This window comes from Hypanus sabinus, chromosome 15 (genome assembly GCF_030144855.1).
Source record: "Hypanus sabinus isolate sHypSab1 chromosome 15, sHypSab1.hap1, whole genome shotgun sequence".
Taxonomy (NCBI): domain Eukaryota; kingdom Metazoa; phylum Chordata; class Chondrichthyes; order Myliobatiformes; family Dasyatidae; genus Hypanus; species Hypanus sabinus.
In genome coordinates this window covers 86,633,837-86,654,146 of record NC_082720.1, presented here as the reverse complement: position 1 = coordinate 86,654,146, position 20,310 = coordinate 86,633,837, and the positions used below count along the sequence as shown (strand labels likewise).

Sequence of the window (20,310 nt, the reverse complement as noted above, 5' to 3'; positions counted from 1 at the left end):
GGTTTTGGGGTACTTGGAGACTAATGATAAAATAAGTGAAATTCAGCATGGTTTCTGTAAGGGGAAATCTTGCCTGACAAATCTGTTGGAGTTCCTCGAGGAAGTAACAGGCAAGGAGGACAAAGGAGAGGGAGTGGATGTCATTTACTTAGATTTTCAGAAGTCATTTGATAAGATGCCACGCATGAGGGGCTTAACAAGATAAAATCCTATGGTGTTACAGGAAAGATACTGGCATGGATAGAGAAATGGCTGACAGGCAGGAGGCAGTGAGTTGGAGTAAAAGGGGCCTTTTCTGCTTGGCTGCCAATGCTAGTGGTGTCCCTCAGGGGTCAGTATTGGGGCTGCTACTTTTCACTTTGTTTCACATTCGTGGCAAAGTTTGTGAATTATACGAAGTTAGGTTGAGGGGTAGGTAGTGCTGAGGAAGCAATGCAATTGCAGCAGGACTTAGACAAATTGGAAGAATGGGCAAAAAGTGTGAGATGGAATACAGTGTTGGGAAATGTATGATAATGCATTCTGGTAAAAGGAGCAATAGTGTGGACTGTTATCTAAATGGGGAGAAGGTTCAAACATCAGAGGTGCAGAGGGACTTAGGAGTCCTTGTGCAAGACTCCCAGAAGGTTAATTTACAGGTTGAATCTGTGGTAAAGAAGGCAAATGCAATGTTGGCATTTATTTCAAGAGGATGATGCTGAGCCTTTATAAGACACCAGTCAGGCCACACTTGGAGTATTGTCAGCAGTTTTGGCCCCACATCTCAGAAAGGATGTGTTGTCATTGGAGATGGTCCACAGGAGGTTCATGAGGATGATTCTGGGAATGAAGGGGTTAACATATGAGGGTCATTTAGCAGCTTTGGGCCTGTACTCTCCTGAATTTAGAAGAATGCCGGGAGATCTCATTGAAACCTACTGAACATTGAAAGGACTAGATAAGGTGCACTAGATATGGTGGGGGTATCCAGAACTAGAGGACACGGCCTAAAAATTGAGGGGCAACTTCTTAGATCAGAGATAAGGAGGAATTTTTTTTAGCCAGAGAGTAGTGAATCTGTGGAATGCTCTGTCACAGACTGTGGTGAAGGTCAAGTCCGTGCGTATATTTAAGGCAGAAGTTGATCGTTTCCTAATTGGTCAGGGCATCAAAGGATATGGTGAGAAGGCAGGTGTACGGGGTTGAGTGGGATCCAGGATCAGCCATGATGGAATGGCAGAGCAGACTCGATGGGCTGAATGGCCCAATTCTGCTCCTATGTCTTGTGGTGACGACTTGCTGATAGCAAAGAAAGCAAGCAAAACTATAAATTACTGCATTAATCACACTTTTTTCCCACATATGATCATTGCAATCAACAATTCCTTGCGGAGCTGAGCATGTGAGCGGCCTGTTGACCGGGCATTTTTGTGGTGTGAATTGAAGTCACCCTCCTCATCTCTGTTCTAAATGGGCGTCCCTTATTCTGAAGCTGTGCCCTCTGGTCCTAGGCTCCCTCACTAGAGGAAACATCCTCTCCACAGCCAATCTATTTGATATTCGGTAGGTAGGCATGGAGGGTTTTCTGTTGTGTTGGTCCAGGATGGGGACCACCCACCCCTCCGTAAGTATGCAGTGTATTTCTTGGTTAGCGGTGAGAAGATTCTGGTGTCTGCGAGTGTTGGGGACATCCACTAACCCTGTGTTTCGTCCCTCCCACAGGTCCCCAGGGTGCCAGCGAGCAGGAGACAGAAGGGGCTCAGCTCCAGAGCCAGAAGATTGCCACCCAGCCCACCTCCCCGCCTGGCCCCAGCTCCAAGGGGGTCCTGCTGTTCAACCGCCGCAAGCAGAGGGTGGACGAGCTCACCCTGGGCAGCCCCAGGGCCGGCAGACCGCTGGATGGAGACGGCCAACCCAAGGCCCGTGTAGTTGACGAAGAGGCTGCCGTGCCTTACTTCGAGCAGCGGGACAGCATGGAGGAGGAGGAGGAGCTGAAAGAAGTGGCGGCCAAGGCTGAGGCAGCTGTGCAGATGGAGAACCGCCAGTCTGAAACAGGGCCTGAGGCCCCTGTGGCTCCAGTGAGACCGCCACCTGCTCAGGTCTACTTGGAGATGCCTGTCGAGGCCCGGAGGGACGCCGAGGCCTCAAGCTTTGCTCGACCTCCTCTGCCAAACCCACCATTGACACTCGGCCGAACGGGCATCCTGGAACAGTCGAGGATACGCAAGCCTGGCTGGAAGCCAATGTTCACTTTCCATGAGAGGCCAAGGCTAGCGCCCAACCCTGAGCTGCTGTCATTGGTCCATGGCACCGACGTGCAGCGCAAAGCTGAGGGAGGAGGCAGAGGGGAAGTTGGAGGAGATGAAGGCCTGGGCCTGGGTGCTGAAGCCTGCACGCTAGCACAGGCCAAAGGCCCAGCTGCAGCTCCGGCCCCGAGCCCGGCCGTCACTGCGGGTGAGGAGCGGCCGTCACCCGAATGGGCCTCATGCCTGAAGCCACCCGAGCTGCGGCCTCACCGCAGGCCCATCATCACTCCACATGGCCTGGCTGAGGTGCGGGGCAAAGGGGCCGAGCTGTTTGCCCGGCGCCAAACACGGATGGAACGCTTTACGCTGGAAGCCCCAACCCCACCGCCACGGCCTCCCTCACCCACTGCCTCACTGCCCGCTGGCTGGAAGTGCAGCACCAAGCCTGAGGCCTCAGCCTGTGTCATCAAGGCTGCCCCCCCATTGGGCCACCGCCACCTCAGTTCGGCCACCTTTGTCATCTCGCCTCCACCCATAGCCACAGGCGCCAAACTCAACTCAAAGCCATCGCCTCCTCCTCCAACTGCCGCTAAGCCACAACGCCCGAGGCTTAATGGGTTCACTACCAGCGAAAACCGAAGACAGGTGTTCCAGCCAGTGCATGCCTCCTCTCCTGACAGAGCCACGCTACCACCAGCTGCCCCCAGGTCCTCAGAAGCAACACAGGCCCCGCGGCCCACCTTCTCGGCACGGAGAGCCGGACTCGAGGCCCAGGTGTGGAGGCCCTGCGGCCTGTCTCTCTGAAAGGGGACGTTAATAGCGTGCACACGTTCCCGTGGGGTGTAGGAAGGGAAGGCATCCATCTGAGGAAGGGGGTGGAGGTTTACGTACCCAATGGAGTAGAGTTTGGAGAACGTGCATACACAGTGCCAGCCCGAACTGTGGGTGTCCCATAGTGATATTGGAGTAGTAGGCCCTACCCTGGCCTCAGCCCTCCCTCTGGAGGCAGGCCATCCCCTCCTTCTCCTATCTTGTTCCCCTCCTCCCTCTGCGCTCTCTCCTCCTTTCATCTTCCCCTCCTCCTTTCCGCCCCTCCCCTCCCTCTCACAGGTGTGCATGTGTACCTCGCACACATTATCTCCTCATGCTCAGGCCCATGCTCTTCGCATCCCCCCCATGGTTGTAAAGTGGAGGTTGGTAGGTTCTTTGTTCATAAGGGTATCGAAGATTATGGGGAGAAGGCAGGAGAATCTCCCCTCCTCCATCTGCCTATCATCCCCCCCCTCAAGTGGATCCACCCATCACTTCCCAGCCTCTGTCACTATTCCCACTTCTCCCCTCCTCCATCTGCCTATCAACCCATCACCTCCCAGCTCTTCCCCCAATCACTTTATACTGACTATCTTTCCACTTTCAGTCTCGGTATGGAACATCGACTGTCTATTTCCCTCCATTGATGCGGCCTAAAGAAGGGTATCAGTCTGAAATGGCAACTGTCCTCTTTTCCATGGATGCTGCCTGGCCTGCTGAGTTCCCTCAGCATAAGTTGTTCCACCTTTTCCCCTCATCACCTCACACAGGCTCTCCCTGCTCTTTCAGTGCTGATTGAGGCTCTCGGCTCTCAGTGCCCCCCGTGGATGCCCCGCGACCTGCTGAGTTCGACCAGCAGATTGTGTGTTGCCCCACATTCCAGAGCCGGCCGTCTCTTGTGAAGCCACTGCTCCGTCCCAGCCTGCCTGTCCTCCCCACCCCTCCCTTCTGCATATCTGCCACACCTCCCCCCAGAAATTTCCCTTTGAGAAATTTTAAAACAAGATCATCTTTATTTGTCATGTGTACGTGGAGTGAAATATATGCCCCCCGTGTTGACAAATTTCCATGGAAGGAGCGCCACTGTAGCGCGGCGGCCAGCTTGGGGTGTCAGAATTCGAGTTCAGTTCTGGCGTTTATTGTAAGAAAAGTTTATACGCTCCTTCCTGTATATGTGAGGGTTTCCTGTAGTTTCCTCTCACAAAGACGTACCAGCTAGGGGGTTAATTGGCCATTGTAAATTGTCCTGTGATTAGACGGGGGTTAAATCAGTGGGTTACTGGGCAGTGATGCTAGAAGGGCCGACCAACACAGTCCAAGGATGTGCTGCTGGGCTTCACCGAGCTTCCGGCGCCAACAAAGCTTGCCCGCAGCTCACTGACCCTAACCCGGCATCTTTGGAATGTGGGAGCTCGAACCATATTGAGCTTATTTTACACTGACTAAAATGGGAAGGACGGTGTGCAGGAGTCATAGAGCCAAACAGCACAGAAACAGGTCCACCTGGTCCATCCCAACCAAACACAAAGTACACTGCAGATGCTATGGTCAAATCAAGACGTACAAAAAAGCTGGATGAACTCAGCAGGTCGGGCAGCATCCGTTAAAAATCCCATCCCAACCAAACTGGCCATCTCAGCTGCATTTTGCTCAGGATTATCAACCTGGGGTTCATGGACTCATCGGCCAATGGTATTGGTTCATGGTATAAAAAAGGTTGGGAACCTCTGGTCCAAACCTTTCCTGTCTATGTACCAATTGATGTGCCTTTTAACCTTTCCTATCTGTGACCCTGTCCAGACACCCTTTAATCTTTCCTATCTGTGACCCCGTCCAGACACCCTTTAACCTTTCCTATCTGTGACCCTGTCCAAACATCCTTTAACCTTTCCTATCTGTGACCCCGTCCAGACACCCTTTAACCTTTCCTATCTGTGACCCTGTCCAAACATCCTTTAACCTTTCCTATCTGTGACCCTGTCCAAACATCCTTTAACCTTTCCTATCTGTGACCCTGTCCAGACACCCTTTAACCTTTCCTATCTGTGACCCCGTCCAGACACCCTTTAACCTTTCCTATCTGTGACCCTGTCCAAACATCCTTTAACCTTTCCTATCTGTGACCCTGTCCAAACATCCTTTAACCTTTCCTATCTGTGACCCCGTCCAGACACCCTTTAACCTTTCCTATCTGTGACCCCGTCCAGACACCCTTTAACCTTTCCTATCTGTGACCCCGTCCAGACACCCTTTAACCTTTCCTATCTGTGTACCTGTCCAGACACCCTTTAACCTTTCCTATCTGTGACCCCGTCCAGACACCCTTTAACCTTTCCTATCTGTGACCCCGTCCAGACACCCTTTAACCTTTCCTATCTGTGACCCTGTCCAAACATCCTTTAACCTTTCCTATCTGTGTACCTGTCCAGACACCCTTTAACCTTTCCTATCTGTGACCCCGTCCAGACACCCTTTAACCTTTCGTATCTGTGACCCTGTCCAAACATCCTTTAACCTTTCGTATCTGTGACCCTGTCCAAACATCCTTTAACCTTTCCTATCTGTGTACCTGTCCAGACACCCTTTAACCTTTCCTATCTGTGACCCTGTCCAGACACCCTTTAACCTTTCGTATCTGTGACCCCGTCCAGACACCCTTTAACCTTTCCTATCTGTGTACCTGGACAGACACCCTTTAACCTTTCCTATCTGTGTACCTGGACAGACACCTTTTAACCTTTCCTATCTGTGTACCTGTACAGACACCCTTTAACCTTTCCTATCTGTGACCCTGTCCAGACACCCTTTAACCTTTCCTATCTGTGACCCCGTCCAAACACCCTTTAACCTTTCCTATCTGTGTACCTGTCCAGACACCCTTTAACCTTTCCTATCTGTGACCCCATCCAGACACCCTTTAACCTTTCCTATCTGTGTACCTGTCCAGACACCCTTTAACCTTTCCTATCTGTGTACCTGTCCAGACACCCTTTAACCTTTCCTATCTGTGACCCCGTCCAGACACCCTTTAACCTTTCCTATCTGTGACCCCGTCCAAACACCCTTTAACCTTTCCTATCTGTGTACCTGTCCAGACACCCTTTAACCTTTCCTATCTGTGACCCCGTCCAGACACCCTTTAACCTTTCCTATCTGTGACCCCGTCCAAACATCCTTTAACCTTTCCTATCTGTGTACCTGTCCAGACACCCTTTAACCTTTCCTATCTGTGTACCTGTCCAGACACCCTTTAACCTTTCCTATCTGTGTACCTGTCCAGACACCCTTTAACCTTTCCTATCTGTGTACCTGTCCAGACACCCTTTAACCTTTCCTATCTGTGTACCTGTCCAGACACCCTTTAACCTTTCCTATCTGTGACCCCGTCCAGACACCCTTTAACCTTTCCTATCTGTGACCCCGTCCAAACATCCTTTAACCTTTCCTATCTGTGTACCTGTCCAGACACCCTTTAACCTTTCCTATCTGTGACCCCGTCCAGACACCCTTTAACCTTTCCTATCTGTGACCCCGTCCAGACAGCCTTTAACCTTTCCTATCTGTGACCCCGTCCAGACACCCTTTAACCTTTCCTATCTGTGTACCTGTCCAGACACCCTTTAACCTTTCCTATCTGTGACCCCGTCCAGACACCCTTTAACCTTTCCTATCTGTGTACCTGTACAGACACCCTTTAACCTTTCCTATCCTGTACCTGTCCAGACACCCTTTAACCTTTCCTATCTGTGTACCTGTACAGACACCCTTTAATATTACGATACCTGCCTCAACCACCTTCTCTGGCAGCTTGTTCCAGATACCTATCACTATCTGTGTGAAAAAGTTGCCCCTTAAAACCCTTTTAAATCTCTTCCCCTCTCACCTTAAACCCGTGTCCTCTCATCATACCACAGAAATGGGCCGTTCTAGTCCGTGCCAAACTGTTATTCTGCCAGGTCCCATCGACCCGCACCTGGACTACAGTTCTCCATATCCCCCCCATCCAGGTACTTACCCATATTTACAGCATAAGACATCAGAGCAGAATTAGGTCGTTTAGCCGATCGAATCTGCTCCGTCATTTCATCATACTGATCCATTTCTCCCTCAACCCCAATCTCCTGCCCTCTCTCCATAAGCTTTCACACCCTGACTAATCACGAATCTATCAACCTCTGTCTTAACTACACCCAGCGACGTGGCCTCCACAGCCAACTGTGACAACGAATTCCACAGATTCACCACCCTCTGGCTAAGGAAATTCCACCTCATCTGTGAACAAAAAGACTGTACACACTCATCCCATCCAGACCCTTGTGGTTTCATATTCCCTTTGTGAGACCACCCCTCTGTCTACAAGGAATAACGTCCTACCCTGCTCAGCTTCTCCCACCATCTCCATCCGTCAAGTCCCGGCAACATCTTCGTCGATCTCCTCTGTGGCCTTTCAACCTCTGTGTCATCTCTCCTGTAGCAAGGTGACACAGACTCCAGTGTGGGCGACAGGGTTTCATGTTTGGGCCAGTGAGAGGATGGGGTGGGGGCTTCGCAGGTGGCTAACACTAAGGTATGAGCAAGGTTTGGGATCCCACCTGCTCAGGATCTGGAACTTGTAGCTGTCTGCAATCATTGTGACCCTGGAGTAAATGTATTTCTGCTTGACTTGCTGGGTAATCCACACTGCTAAAACCCCTTCTTCTTGCTTTTTATTCTCTTTCTGTAATTTATTGAATATTTTGCAATGAACTGTGATTCTGTTCCTCTTGGGTTCTTTACTAGTCAGGGCGCCAGAGGTTACGGAGAGAAGATAGGAGAACGGGGTTGGGAAGGATGATAAATCAGCCATGATTTAACAGCTCGGTGAGCTGAATGGCCTAATTCTAAGCCTATGGCTTGTGGCCTTATCGGTTTCTGCTGTAATCTATAAATTCTACTGTACCTCATATGGATTGTACTCTGCACTTTAATAAAGCTATTTCTTTCAATCTCTCTCTCTTTTGCTCTCTCTCCTCTTCATGTCTGTCAGCCTCATTCACATCCTAATGATTTTTACTCCACGAGCTCTCTCTCTCTCTCTCTCTCTCTCGCACACTATCACATTCACTTTCCACACTGACTTTGCAATACAAAATGAAAAGATATCAAGGACAGGGGATGAGGGAGAAGACTGATGGTTGTGGGTGAGGTACAGAATCAGTTTTAATATCCAATATGGTGCTGGTGAACGTGGCGACATTCCACGGGCTGCTGTAGTACATGCTGTGAAATACATTATTTTGTGGCAGGAATACATTGCAATACATAATTTAAAAATCTATAAGTTACAATAAGAAAGATGTATAAAGTTAAATTATAACTGGAAAAAGAGAGCAAGAGAAAAAAAAGTGAGCTAGTGTACGTGGGTCCTTTGTCCATTCAGAAATTTGACAGTAGAGGGGAAGAAGCTGTTCCTGAAACATTGAGTGTATGTCTTCAGGCTCCTGCACCTGATGGTATCAATGAGAAGAGGGCTTGTCCTGAGTGATGGGAGTCCATAATGATGGATGCCGTCTTTTTGAAGACACTAGTACAGTAGTTACTGTTCTCTCTACTCACCAAGGAGAAATAAGGACTAGGTGGTAAAACCACAGATGTGAAAGGTCAGTTTTAAATTGGTAAATTGTTTATTATTGTCACACGTACCGAGATGCAGTGAGAAACCTGTCTTGCACTCTGTTCATACAGATCAGATCATTACACCGTGCACTGAGGTAGAAGGTGGTCAATCAATAACAGGATGTGGAATAAAGTGTCACAGTTACAGAGAAAGTGCAGTGCAGGCAGACGATAAGGTGTGAGGTCATAACGAGGTAGATTGTGAGGTCAAGAGTCCATCTAATCATCAAGAGAACTATTTAATGGTCATTAAACAATGGGTGAAAACTTTTCTTGAGCCTGGTGGGACGTGCTTTCAGGCTTTTATATCTTCTACCCAATGGGAGGTGAGGGGGAGAGAGAATGTCTGGGGGGGGGGGTCTTTGATTCTGCCGGCTGCTTTACTGAGACAGTGGGAAGTGTAGACAGAGTCCGTGGAGGGGAGGCTGGCTTGTGATAAACTGAGCTGTGTCCGCAAAGCAGAGCAGTTGTGTGTGGATCAAATGATTACACCGTGCATTGAGGTAGAACAAGGGAAAACAATAACAGAAAGCAGAATAAAGTGTCACAGTTACAGAGAAAGTGCAGTGCAGGTAAACAATAAGGTGTGAGGTCATAATGAGGTAGATTGTGAAGGCAAGAGTCCATCTTGTCACTCAATAGTTTTACAACAACAAGGTCATAACCAGGTCAAGTGCGTGTGTCTCTTCATACACCTGTAGCTCCTCTCTGATGGTATTAATGAGAAGAGAACGTCCTGGATGGTGAGGGTCTTTCATGATTGATGCCACCTTCTTGAGGCATCTCATTTTAAAGAAGCCCTCGATGGTGGGGAGAATGGTGCCCATGATGGAGCTGGCTGAGTTTACAGCCCTCTGCAGCCTTTTCCGATCCTGTGCAGTGGCCCCTCCATACCAGACGGTGATGCAGCCAGTTGGAATGCACTCCACGGTGCCCTTGTAGAAATCTGTTGGGGTATTTGGTATCGTACCAAATGCTCCTCAACTCCTGATGAAGGAGAGCTGTTTGGTGCTCAGGAAGATTGTATGTAAAGCTAGACAGAGGTCGCAGGAAAATTACAAAGGAAATGTATTATCAAAGTATGTAGGGCTTTGACCAGCGGCCAATCCAGATATCGGAAGCCTGGAGAGGAAGGACTTCAATCGGGTCCACAGCCCGAGGGTAAAGGAGGGCAGGGGCAAGTGCAACAGCTGTCATCGGAGTGGAATTAGTCAGAGTCATGTTCTTAAGGCTTTAGCTCTTAAAGAAAGAGAAAGTAAAGAAAAGGTCCAACTTTTTTTCTTCTTTACATCTGCTCAGCTCAGGCAGTAGAGATGCCAGGCAGGATAGTGGAATACTCCTCTTTTGGGATGTGGGCAGTCAGAGAGACCTCCAGTGTCCCTGATCACTACAACTGTGAAAACTGCTTCCAGCTGCAGCTTCTGACAAACCACGTGAGGGAGTTGGAGCTGGAACTGGATGAACTCCAGATCATTTGGGAGGTTGAAGGGGTGATAAATTGGACACATAGAGAGGTAGTTACACCCAAGATGCAGGACACAGGGAACTGGGTGACAGTCAGGAAGGGGAAGGGGGTTAAGGAGTCCGTGCAGAGTACCCCTGTGGCCATCCCTCTTAACAACAGGTAAGAACGAGATTCTCGGATGGGATGTTGCCTCCCATGTGCCAGGGTCTGGGATATCTCGGACTGAGTCCTCAGCATCCTTAAGTAGGAGGGTTAACATGGTCTATGTAGGTACCAATGACAAGAGTTTGACGAGTGATGAGGTTCTGCATAGGGAGTTCAGGCAGTTAGGTGCTAAGTTAAAGGCCAGGATGTCCAGCGTTGTGATCTCAGGATTGCTACGTACCATGTGCTAGTGAGGCCAGAAATAGGAAGATTGTCCAGTTTAAATCATGACTAAGGTGTAGGAGGGAGGGCATAAGATTTTCAGATCACTGGGCTCCCTTCCAGGGAGGGTGGGACCTGTATAGAAGGGACGGTTTGCACCTGAACTGGAGGGGGACTAATATCCTAGTGGGATGATTTGTTAACGCTGCATGATAAGGTTTAAACTAGAGTTGCAGGGGGATGGGAACCAGAGTGCCAGAACAATAAGTGGGGAGGTTGTGAAGGCAAATGTTGGTAAGACTTCAGACAAAGTTGGGAATCAAAAGGTTGGGCATGGTGTGACTGGCATCCTGAGCTGCCTGTATCTCAATGCAAGAAGTATCGTAGGAAAGGCAGATAATAATGCTGAAGATGAGGTAGTTGGTTCATAAACAGGGCAATGTATAGTGAGGAGAGGCTGTTGATAGGGCAAATTTGCAGTCAACAGGATGAGTTGCAATGTAAAAGGTAGACAAAATTGAAAAGGGTGAATACAGGACTGTAACTGAATGCTTACAGCATGCAGAATAAGATACAGAACTTGTAGCATAGTTAAAGATTGGCAGCTATGATGTTGTAGGCACCACTGAGTCATGGCTGAAAGTTTGTAGCTAGGAATTTATTGGTCAAGAATTCACATTGTATCAAATGTATAGGCAGGAAGGCAGAGGGGGCGGTGTTTCTTGGTTGGTAAAAAATGAAATCAAATCTTTAGTAAGAGGTGACGGGTCAGAAAATCAGGTTGGTGCTGGATTACAAGAAGGGGAATTTCTAGAGAGCCTACAAGATGACTTTTTAGAGCAGCTCGTGGTTGAGCCCACTAGGAGATCAGGTATTCTGAATTGGGTGTTGTGCAATGAACTGGAATTGATTAGAGAGCTTAAAGTAAAAAGATCTTTAGGGGAAAGAGATCATAATATGATCAAATTCATATTGAAATTTGAGAAGGAGAAGCTGAAGTCAGATTTATCAGTATTAGTGGAGTAATGGGAATTACAGAGGCACGAGAGAGGAGTTGGCCAGATTGATTGGAAAAGAACACCGGCAGGGATGACAGCAGAGCAGAAATGGCTGGAATTTCTGGAAGCAATTCGGAAGACACGGGATATATACATCTCTAAAAGGAAGAAGTATTCTAAAAGAAAGATGACACAACCGTAGCTAACAAGAGAAGTCAAAGCCAACATAAAAGCCAGAGAGAGGGCATATAAGGGTGCAAAAATTAGTGGGAAGTTCGAGGATTGTGAAGCTTTTAAAAATCAACAAAAGGGAACTAAAAGTCATTAAAAAGGGAAATATGGAATATGAAAGTAAGTTGACTAATAATATTAAAGATGATACCAAAAGTTTCTTCAGATACATAACGTGCAAAAGAAAGGTGAGAGTGGACATCAGACCACTGGAAAGTGATGCTGAAGAGGTAGTAATGGGGGAACGAGGAAATGGTGGACAAACTGAATAAGTATTTTACATCAGTCTTCACTGTGGAAGACACTAGCAGTCTGGTGGATGTTCCACGTGTCGGGGCGTGAAGTGTGTGAAGTTACCATAATTAGACAGAAGGTTCCGGGAAAACTGAAAGGTCTGAAGGTAAATAAGTCACCTGGACCAGGTGGTTTACACTCCAGATTTCTGAAAAAGGTGGCTGAAGGGATTGTGGCGGCATTAATAATGATCTTTCAAGAATCACTAGATTCTGGAATGGTTCTAGAAGACTGGAAAATTGCAAATGTCACTCAACTCTTCAAGAAGGGAGAAAGGCTGAAGAAAGGAAACTATAGGCTAGTTAGTCTGACCTCAGTGGTTGAGAAGATGTTGGAGTCGATTATTAAGGATGAACTCTCAGGGACTTGGAGGCACATGATAAAACAGGCCATAGTCAGCTTGTCTTCCTCAAGGGAAAATCTTGCCTGACAAATCTGTTGGAATTCTTTAAAGAAATAACAAGCAGGATAGACAAAGAAGAATCAGACCTTTGACAAGGTGCCACACATGAGGCTGCTTAACAAGCTAAGAGCAGGAAAGATCCTGGCATGGATAAAGCAGTGGCTGATAGGCAGGTGGCAAAGATTGGGAATAAAGGGAGCCTTTTCTGGTTGTCTGCCAGTGACGGGGTGTTGCGCAGGGGTCTGCGTTGGGACTGATTCTTTTTACATTATATGTCCATGATTTGGATGATGGTGAGGCCTCACCTGGAGTATTGTGAGCAGGCTTGGGCCCCATATCTTAGAAAGGATTTGCTGAAACTGGGGACAGTTCACAAAAATGATTCCACTTTTGAACAGTTTGTCATATGCGAGCGCTTGATGACTCTGGACCTGTATTCACTAGAGTTCAGAAGAATGAGGAGTGACCTCATTGAATCTTTTGAATGGTGAAATGCCCTGATAGAGTGGATGTGGAGAGATTGTCTCCTGTGGTGGGAGAGTCTAAGACCAGAGGACACAGCCTCAGAATAGAGGGGCATCCTTTTAGAACAGAGATGAGGAGGAATTTCTTCAGCCACAGTGTGGTGAATCTGTGGAATTCTTTGCCATAGGTAGCTGTGGAGGCCAAGTCTTTATGTGTATTTAAAGCAGAGGTTGCTAGATTATTGATTGGACAGGGCATGAAGGGATAAGCGGAGAAGGCAGGAAATTGGGGTTGAGAGGAAAATTGGATTAACCATGATGAAGTGGCAGAGCAGATTCGATGGGCTAAATGGCCTAATTCTTCTATATCTTGTGGTCTTATGGTCTTACATAGATGTCACCATATACAACCTTAAGATATGTTTGTTTTGCAGGCGTAAATTTAAGAACCACAATAGAATCAGTGAAAGACTGCATCCACCAGGACAAACAATCAATGTGCAAAGGACAACAAATTGTGCAAATACAAAAAATAATAATAACTAATAGCTAATAACTAGTAACTAATCGAGAACATGAGATGAAGAGTCCTTGAAATTGAGTGCATGGGTTGTGGGAACAGTTCAGTGATGGGCTGAGTGAAGTTATCTCTCTGGTTCAAGAGCCTGATGGTTGAGGGGTAACGACTGTTGCTGAACCTGGTGGTGTGGGTCCTGAACTTCCTGTATCTTCTTCCCAATGGCAACAGCAAGAAGAAACCTATCCATTTGTCCATTTTAGACTGAGTGGTGAGACCTTCAGTATCCTCTCACACACTGAACAATGGGTGCATTCACAGCTAAACCCATTAAGGGCTGAGACTGTAAGATATCAAGGATATTAGACCAAGCAAGAAAGTGGAGTTGGGTGGCAGTTCGTGCACTTATTTACAAATCCTTGAAAGAAGAGCCAAAGTTAATCATTGGCTCTGGAAAGCTTGTCAGAACATCCTGACTGACCAATTGTAATCTCCACGTTCATAGAACATTCAGCAGATGGTGTAATGACATTTGCACTGGACTGCAAGGCAAGTGGTCTCGGGTTCGAATCCGGCTGGCTCCTTACAGCTTTCTATCTGTGCTAGGTTGAGTGTCGAGGTAGCAACTCGGCCTCATAAAAAAACAGACGAAAGTACTACTGAAACGGCAAGATTGCCACCTGACGTGCCACAAGTGTGGACTGGAACAACAACAACAACAATTCATAGAACACAGAACACGGCAGCCCTTCAGCCCACAACGTAGTGCTGACCTTTTAACCTACTCCAAGAAAAATCTAACCCTTCCCTCCAACATAGCTCTCCATTTTTCTATCACCCATGTGCCTATCTAAGAGTGTCTTAAATATCTGGAACGTATCTGCCTCTACCATCACCCCTGGCAGGGTGTTCCACACACACACCACTCTCTGTGTTTTAAAAAAATATATCTCTGACATTCCCCCTATACTTTCCTCCAATCCCCTTAAAATTTTGCCATTTATGTATATTAGCCATTTCGGCCATGGGAAAAGGTCTTTGGCTAGCCACTCGATCTATACCTCTTTTCATCTTGTACACATTTGTCAACTTTCATCCTCCTCACTCCAAAGAGGAAAGCCTGAGTTCACTCAATCTTTTCTCATACGACATGCTCTCTAATCCAGGCAGCATCCTGGTAAATCTCCTCTGCACCCTCTCTAATCCAGGCAGCATCCTGGTGAATCTCCTCTGCACCCTCTCTAATCCAGGCAGCACCCTGGTAAATCTCCTCTGCACCCTCTCTAATCCAGGCAGCATCCTGGTGAATCTCCTCTGCACCCTCTCTTATCCAGGCAGCATCCTGGTGAATCTCCTCTGCACCCTCTCTAATCTAGCCAGCATCCTGGTAAATCTCCTCTGCACCCTCTCTAATCCAGGCAGCATCCTGGTGAATCTCCTCTGCACCCTCTCTAATCCAGGCAGCATCCAGGTAAATCTCCTCTGCACCCTCTCTAATCCAGGCAGCATCCTGGTCAATCTCCTCTGCACCCTCTCTTATCCAGACAGAATCCTGGTAAATCTCCTCTGCACCCTCTCTATTCCAGGCAGCATCCTGGTCAATCTCCTCTGCACCCTCTATAATCCAGGCAGCATCCTGGTGAACCTCCTCTGCCCCCTCTCTAATCCAGGCAGCATCCTGGTGAATCACCTCTGCACCCTCTCTAATCCAGGCAGCATCCTGGTGAATCTCCTCTGCGCCCTCTCTATTCCAGGCAGCATCCTGGTCAATCTCCTCTGCACCCTCTATAATCCAGGCAGCATCCTGGTGAATCTCCTCTGCACCCTCTCTAATCCAGGCAGCATCCTGGTGAATCACCTCTGCACCCTCTCTAATCCAGGCAGCATCCTGGTAAATCTCTTCTGCACCCTCTCTGATCCAGGCAGCATCCTGGTAAATCTCCTCTGCACCCTCTCTGATCCAGGCAGCATCCTGGTAAATCTCCTCTGCACCCTCTCTGATCCAGGCAGCATCCTGGTAAATCTCCTCTGCACCCTCTCTAATCCAGGCAGCATCCTGGTAAATCTCCTCTGCACCCTCTCTGATCCAGGCAGCATCCTGGTAAATCTCCTCTGCACCCTCTCTAATCCAGGCAGCATCCTGGTAAATCTTCTCTGCACCCTCTCTAATCCAGGCAGCATCCTGGTGAATCTCCTCTGCACCCTCTCTAATCCAGGCAGCATCCTGGTAAATCTCCTCTGCACCCTCTCTAATCCAGACAGCATCCTGGTGAATCTCCTCTGCACCCTCTCTAATCCAGGCAGCATCCAGGTAAATCTCCTCTGCACCCTCTCTAATCCAGGCAGCATCCTGGTCAATCTCCTCTGCACCCTCTCTAATCCAGGCAGCATCCTGGTGAATCTCCTCTGCGCCCTCTCTATTCCAGGCAGCATCCTGGTCAATCTCCTCTGCACCCTCTATAATCCAGGCAGCATCCTGGTGAATCTCCTCTGCACCCTCTCTAATCCAGGCAGCATCCTGGTAAATCTCCTCTGCACCCTCTCTGATCCAGGCAGCATCCTGGTAAATCTCCTCTGCACCCTCTCTGATCCAGGCAGCATCCTGGTAAATCTCCTCTGCACCCTCTCTGATCCAGGCAGCATCCTGGTAAATCTCCTCTGCACCCTCTCTAATCCAGGCAGCATCCTGGTAAATCTCCTCTGCACCCTCTCTGATCCAGGCAGCATCTTGGTAAATCTCCTCTGCACCCTCTCTAATCCAGGCAGCATCCTGGTAAATCTCCTCTGCACCGTCTCTGATCCAGGCAGCATCCTGGTAAATCTCCTCTGCACCCTCTCTAATCCAGGCAGCATCCTGGTAAATCTCCTCTGCACCCTCTCTAATCCAGGCAGCATCCTGGTCAATCTCCTCTGCACCCTCTCTATTCCAGGCAGCATCCTGGTCAATCTCCTCTGCACCCTCTATAATCCAGGCAGCATCCTGGTGAATCTCCTCTGCACCCTCTCTAATCCAGGCAGCATCCTGGTAAATCTCCTCTGCACCCTCTCTGATCCAGGCAGCATCCTGGTAAATCTCCTCTGCACCCTCTCTGATCCAGGCAGCATCCTGGTAAATCTCCTCTGCACCCTCTCTGATCCAGGCAGCATCCTGGTAAATCTCCTCTGCACCCTCTCTAATCCAGGCAGCATCCTGGTAAATCTCCTCTGCACCCTCTCTGATCCAGGCAGCATCTTGGTAAATCTCCTCTGCACCCTCTCTAATCCAGGCAGCATCCTGGTAAATCTCCTCTGCACCGTCTCTGATCCAGGCAGCATCCTGGTAAATCTCCTCTGCACCCTCTCTAATCCAGGCAGCATCCTGGTAAATCTCCTCTGCACCCTCTCTAATCCAGGCAGCATCCTGGTCAATCTCCTCTGCACCCTCTCTATTCCAGGCAGCATCCTGGTCAATCTCCTCTGCACCCTCTATAATCCAGGCAGCATCCTGGTGAATCTCCTCTGCACCCTCTCTGATCCAGGCAGCATCCTGGTAAATCTCCTCTGCCCCCTCTCTAATCCAGGCAGCATCCTGATAAATCTCCTCTGCACCGTCTCTGATCCAGGCAGCATCCTGGTAAATCTCCTCTGCACCCTCTCTGATCCAGGCAGCATCCTGGTCAATCTCCTCTGCACCCTCTATAATCCAGGCAGCATCCTGGTGAATCTCCTCTGCACCCTCTCTAATCCAGGCAGCATCCTGGTAAATCTCCTCTGCACCCTCTCTGATCCAGGCAGCATCCTGGTAAATCTCCTCTGCACCCTCTCTGATCCAGGCAGCATCCTGGTAAATCTCCTCTGCACCCTCTCTAATCCAGGCAGCATCCTGGTAAATCTCCTCTGCACCCTCTCTGATCCAGGCAGCATCCTGGTAAATCTCCTCTGCACCCTCTCTAATCCAGGCAGCATCCTGGTAAATCTCCTCTGCACCGTCTCTGATCCAGGCAGCATCCTGGTAAATCTCCTCTGCACCCTCTCTAATCCAGGCAGCATCCTGGTAAATCTCCTCTGCACCCTCTCTAATCCAGGCAGCATCCTGGTCAATCTCCTCTGCACCCTCTCTATTCCAGGCAGCATCCTGGTCAATCTCCTCTGCACCCTCTATAATCCAGGCAGCATCCTGGTGAATCTCCTCTGCACCCTCTCTGATCCAGGCAGCATCCTGGTAAATCTCCTCTGCCCCCTCTCTAATCCAGGCAGCATCCTGCTAAATCTCCTCTGCACCGTCTCTGATCCAGGCAGCATCCTGGTAAATCTCCTCTGCACCCTCTCTGATCCAGGCAGCATCCTGGTAAATCTCCTCTGCACCCTCTCTGATCCAGGCAGCATCCTGGTAAATCTTCTCTGCACCCTCTCTAATCCAGGCAGCATCCTGGTAAATCTCCTCTGCACCCTCTCTGATCCAGGCAGCATCCTGGTCAATCTCCTCTGCACCCTCTCTGATCCAGGCAGCATCCTGGTAAATCTCCTCTGCACCCTCTCTAATCCAGGCAGCATCCTGGTAAATCTCCTCTGCACCCTCTCTGATCCAGGCAGCATCCTGGTAAATCTCCTCTGCACCCTCTCTAATCCAGGCAGCATCCTGGTAAATCTCCTCTGCACCGTCTCTGATCCAGGCAGCATCCTGGTAAATCTCCTCTGCACCCTCTCTAATCCAGGCAGCATCCTGGTAAATCTCCTCTGCACCCTCTCTAATCCAGGCAGCATCCTGGTCAATCTCCTCTGCACCCTCTCTATTCCAGGCAACATCCTGGTCAATCTCCTCTGCACCCTCTATAATCCAGGCAGCATCCTGGTGAATCTCCTCTGCACCCTCTCTGATCCAGGCAGCATCCTGGTAAATCTCCTCTGCACCCTCTCTGATCCAGGCAGCATCCTGGTAAATCTCCTCTGCACCCTCTCTGATCCAGGCAGCATCCTGGTAAATCTTCTCTGCACCCTCTCTAATCCAGGCAGCATCCTGGTAAATCTCCTCTGCACCCTCTCTGATCCAGGCAGCATCCTGGTAAATCTCCTCTGCCCCCTCTCTAAGCTTCCTCATCTCTCCTATAATGAGGTGACCAGAACTGAACACAATATTCCCAGTGTGGTCTAACCAGGGTGTTATAGAGCTGCAACATTACCTCACGGCCTTGAACCCAGTCCCCTAACTAACAGGGGCCAATGCAACATACACCTTCTTAACCACCCTGTCAAATTGCACTGCAACTTTGGGTATCAGTGGATGTGGACTCCAGGGTTAATTCTACCATTAACCCTGCACCCTGCCTTCAAGTTTGACCTTCCAAAGTGACTAACTTCACATCTTTCTGGATTAAATATACAGTTAGATATGTATGGAGTGATATTGGAGTGATGCTTGGACATTCAAATCAGCGTGGGTCCTATACAGAGAATAGCCAGGTGCTGATGTATGGTGCAGAACAGAGGGACCTGGGAGTACCATACCAGTGCAGAGTTTGCTGGGAGCGGCCACAAAGCAGACAGGGTAGTGAAGAAAGCTTTTAACGTGCTGGCCTACGTCAGTCAGGACATTGAATTTAGTTGTTGGGACATTGTGCTGTAGTTGTATACATCATTGGTAAGGTCACACTTGGAGTATTGTGTACAGTTTTAGTCACCCTGTTACAGAAAATACGTTGTCAATCTGGGGAGAGTTTACAGAGGCCAGAGAACCTGCTGACTGGTGAGCTTTGGGTTACCTGGGGAAACTCACACAGTCACAGGGAGAGCATGCAAACTCCACAGAGGGCAGCACCAGAGGTCAGGATTGAACCAGGCTGTGAGGCAGTGGCTCTAGGTACATTAATGATTTTAATGATCCAGTCTCTGGAACTTAAACAAAGATAATTGGCATGTAAGGTTTTTTTGAACCACACTCCCAAACAGTGGAAATCAATACTTAAGACTATAAGAGATACAGACTTGGTTGGCACTTTTAAACAGTAGCTCAAAACATATTTATTTAATCTTGCTTTTAACAAACATCTTTTTGTCTTTTATTTTCAAGTTTGAACTTTATCCTATTGTAAATTGTGTCCAGTGTCCAAAGCACTTTGAACTACAACATTTGTATAAAAATGCTCTATAATTAAGTTATTATTTTCAAATGTATATGTGATGAAGTTTGCTGATGATTCAAGAATTGATCGTGTGGTTGACAGTGAGGGATAGCTTTAGACCAGGGGTTCCCACCCTGGGGTCCTTGGTTAATGGTAAGGGTCTGTGGGATACAAAAGGTTGGGAACCCCTGCTTTAGATTTCAGCGGGGTATTGATGGTCTGATGAGCTGGGCAGAGAGGTGGCAAATGAAGTTTAATTCAGTGCCGTGTAGGGTGGTGAAATAGGCTTAACATGGATGTACAATAAATGGGAGGGTGTTGAGTAGTCATAGAACACTGCAGCACAGAAACAGGCCCTTCAGCCCATTTAGTCCTTCCTGGACTATTATTCTGCCTAGTCTAATTGACCTGCACTTGGGCTATAACCCTCCAAACCTTTCTCAACCATGTACCTGTCCAAACTTCCCTTAAAAGTTGAAATCAAACCCCCGTCCATCCCTTCAGTTGGCAGCTCATTCTACGTTCACAACACTCTCTGAGTGAAGATCTCCTCCTTAAATATTTCACCCTTCACCATTAACTTATGAGCTCTAGTTCCAGTCTCATAGAAACTTAGAAATCTACAGCACCTTACAGGCCTTTCAGCCCACAATGTTGTGCTGACCATGTAGCCTACTCTAGAAACTGCCTAGAATTACCCTACCGCATAGCCCTCTAATTTTCTCAGCTCCATGTACCTGTCCAAGAGGCTCTTAAAAGACCCTGTTGTATCTGGCTCCACCAC

The 20,310-nt window shown here is 48.5% G+C and overlaps 1 protein-coding gene across 2 annotated transcripts in view; it reads left to right on the top strand.

The window, feature by feature from the left end:
* Positions 1-20,310, top strand: part of LOC132405668 (synaptopodin) — a 137,627-nt gene that overhangs the window by 105,560 nt on the left and 11,757 nt on the right. For both annotated transcript variants that reach the window (XM_059990671.1, XM_059990670.1), the window contains exon 3: positions 1,702-2,999. In XM_059990671.1, the coding sequence (XP_059846654.1) occupies positions 1,702-2,999 (1,298 nt within the window). The remainder of the gene's footprint in view (positions 1-1,701; positions 3,000-20,310) is intronic.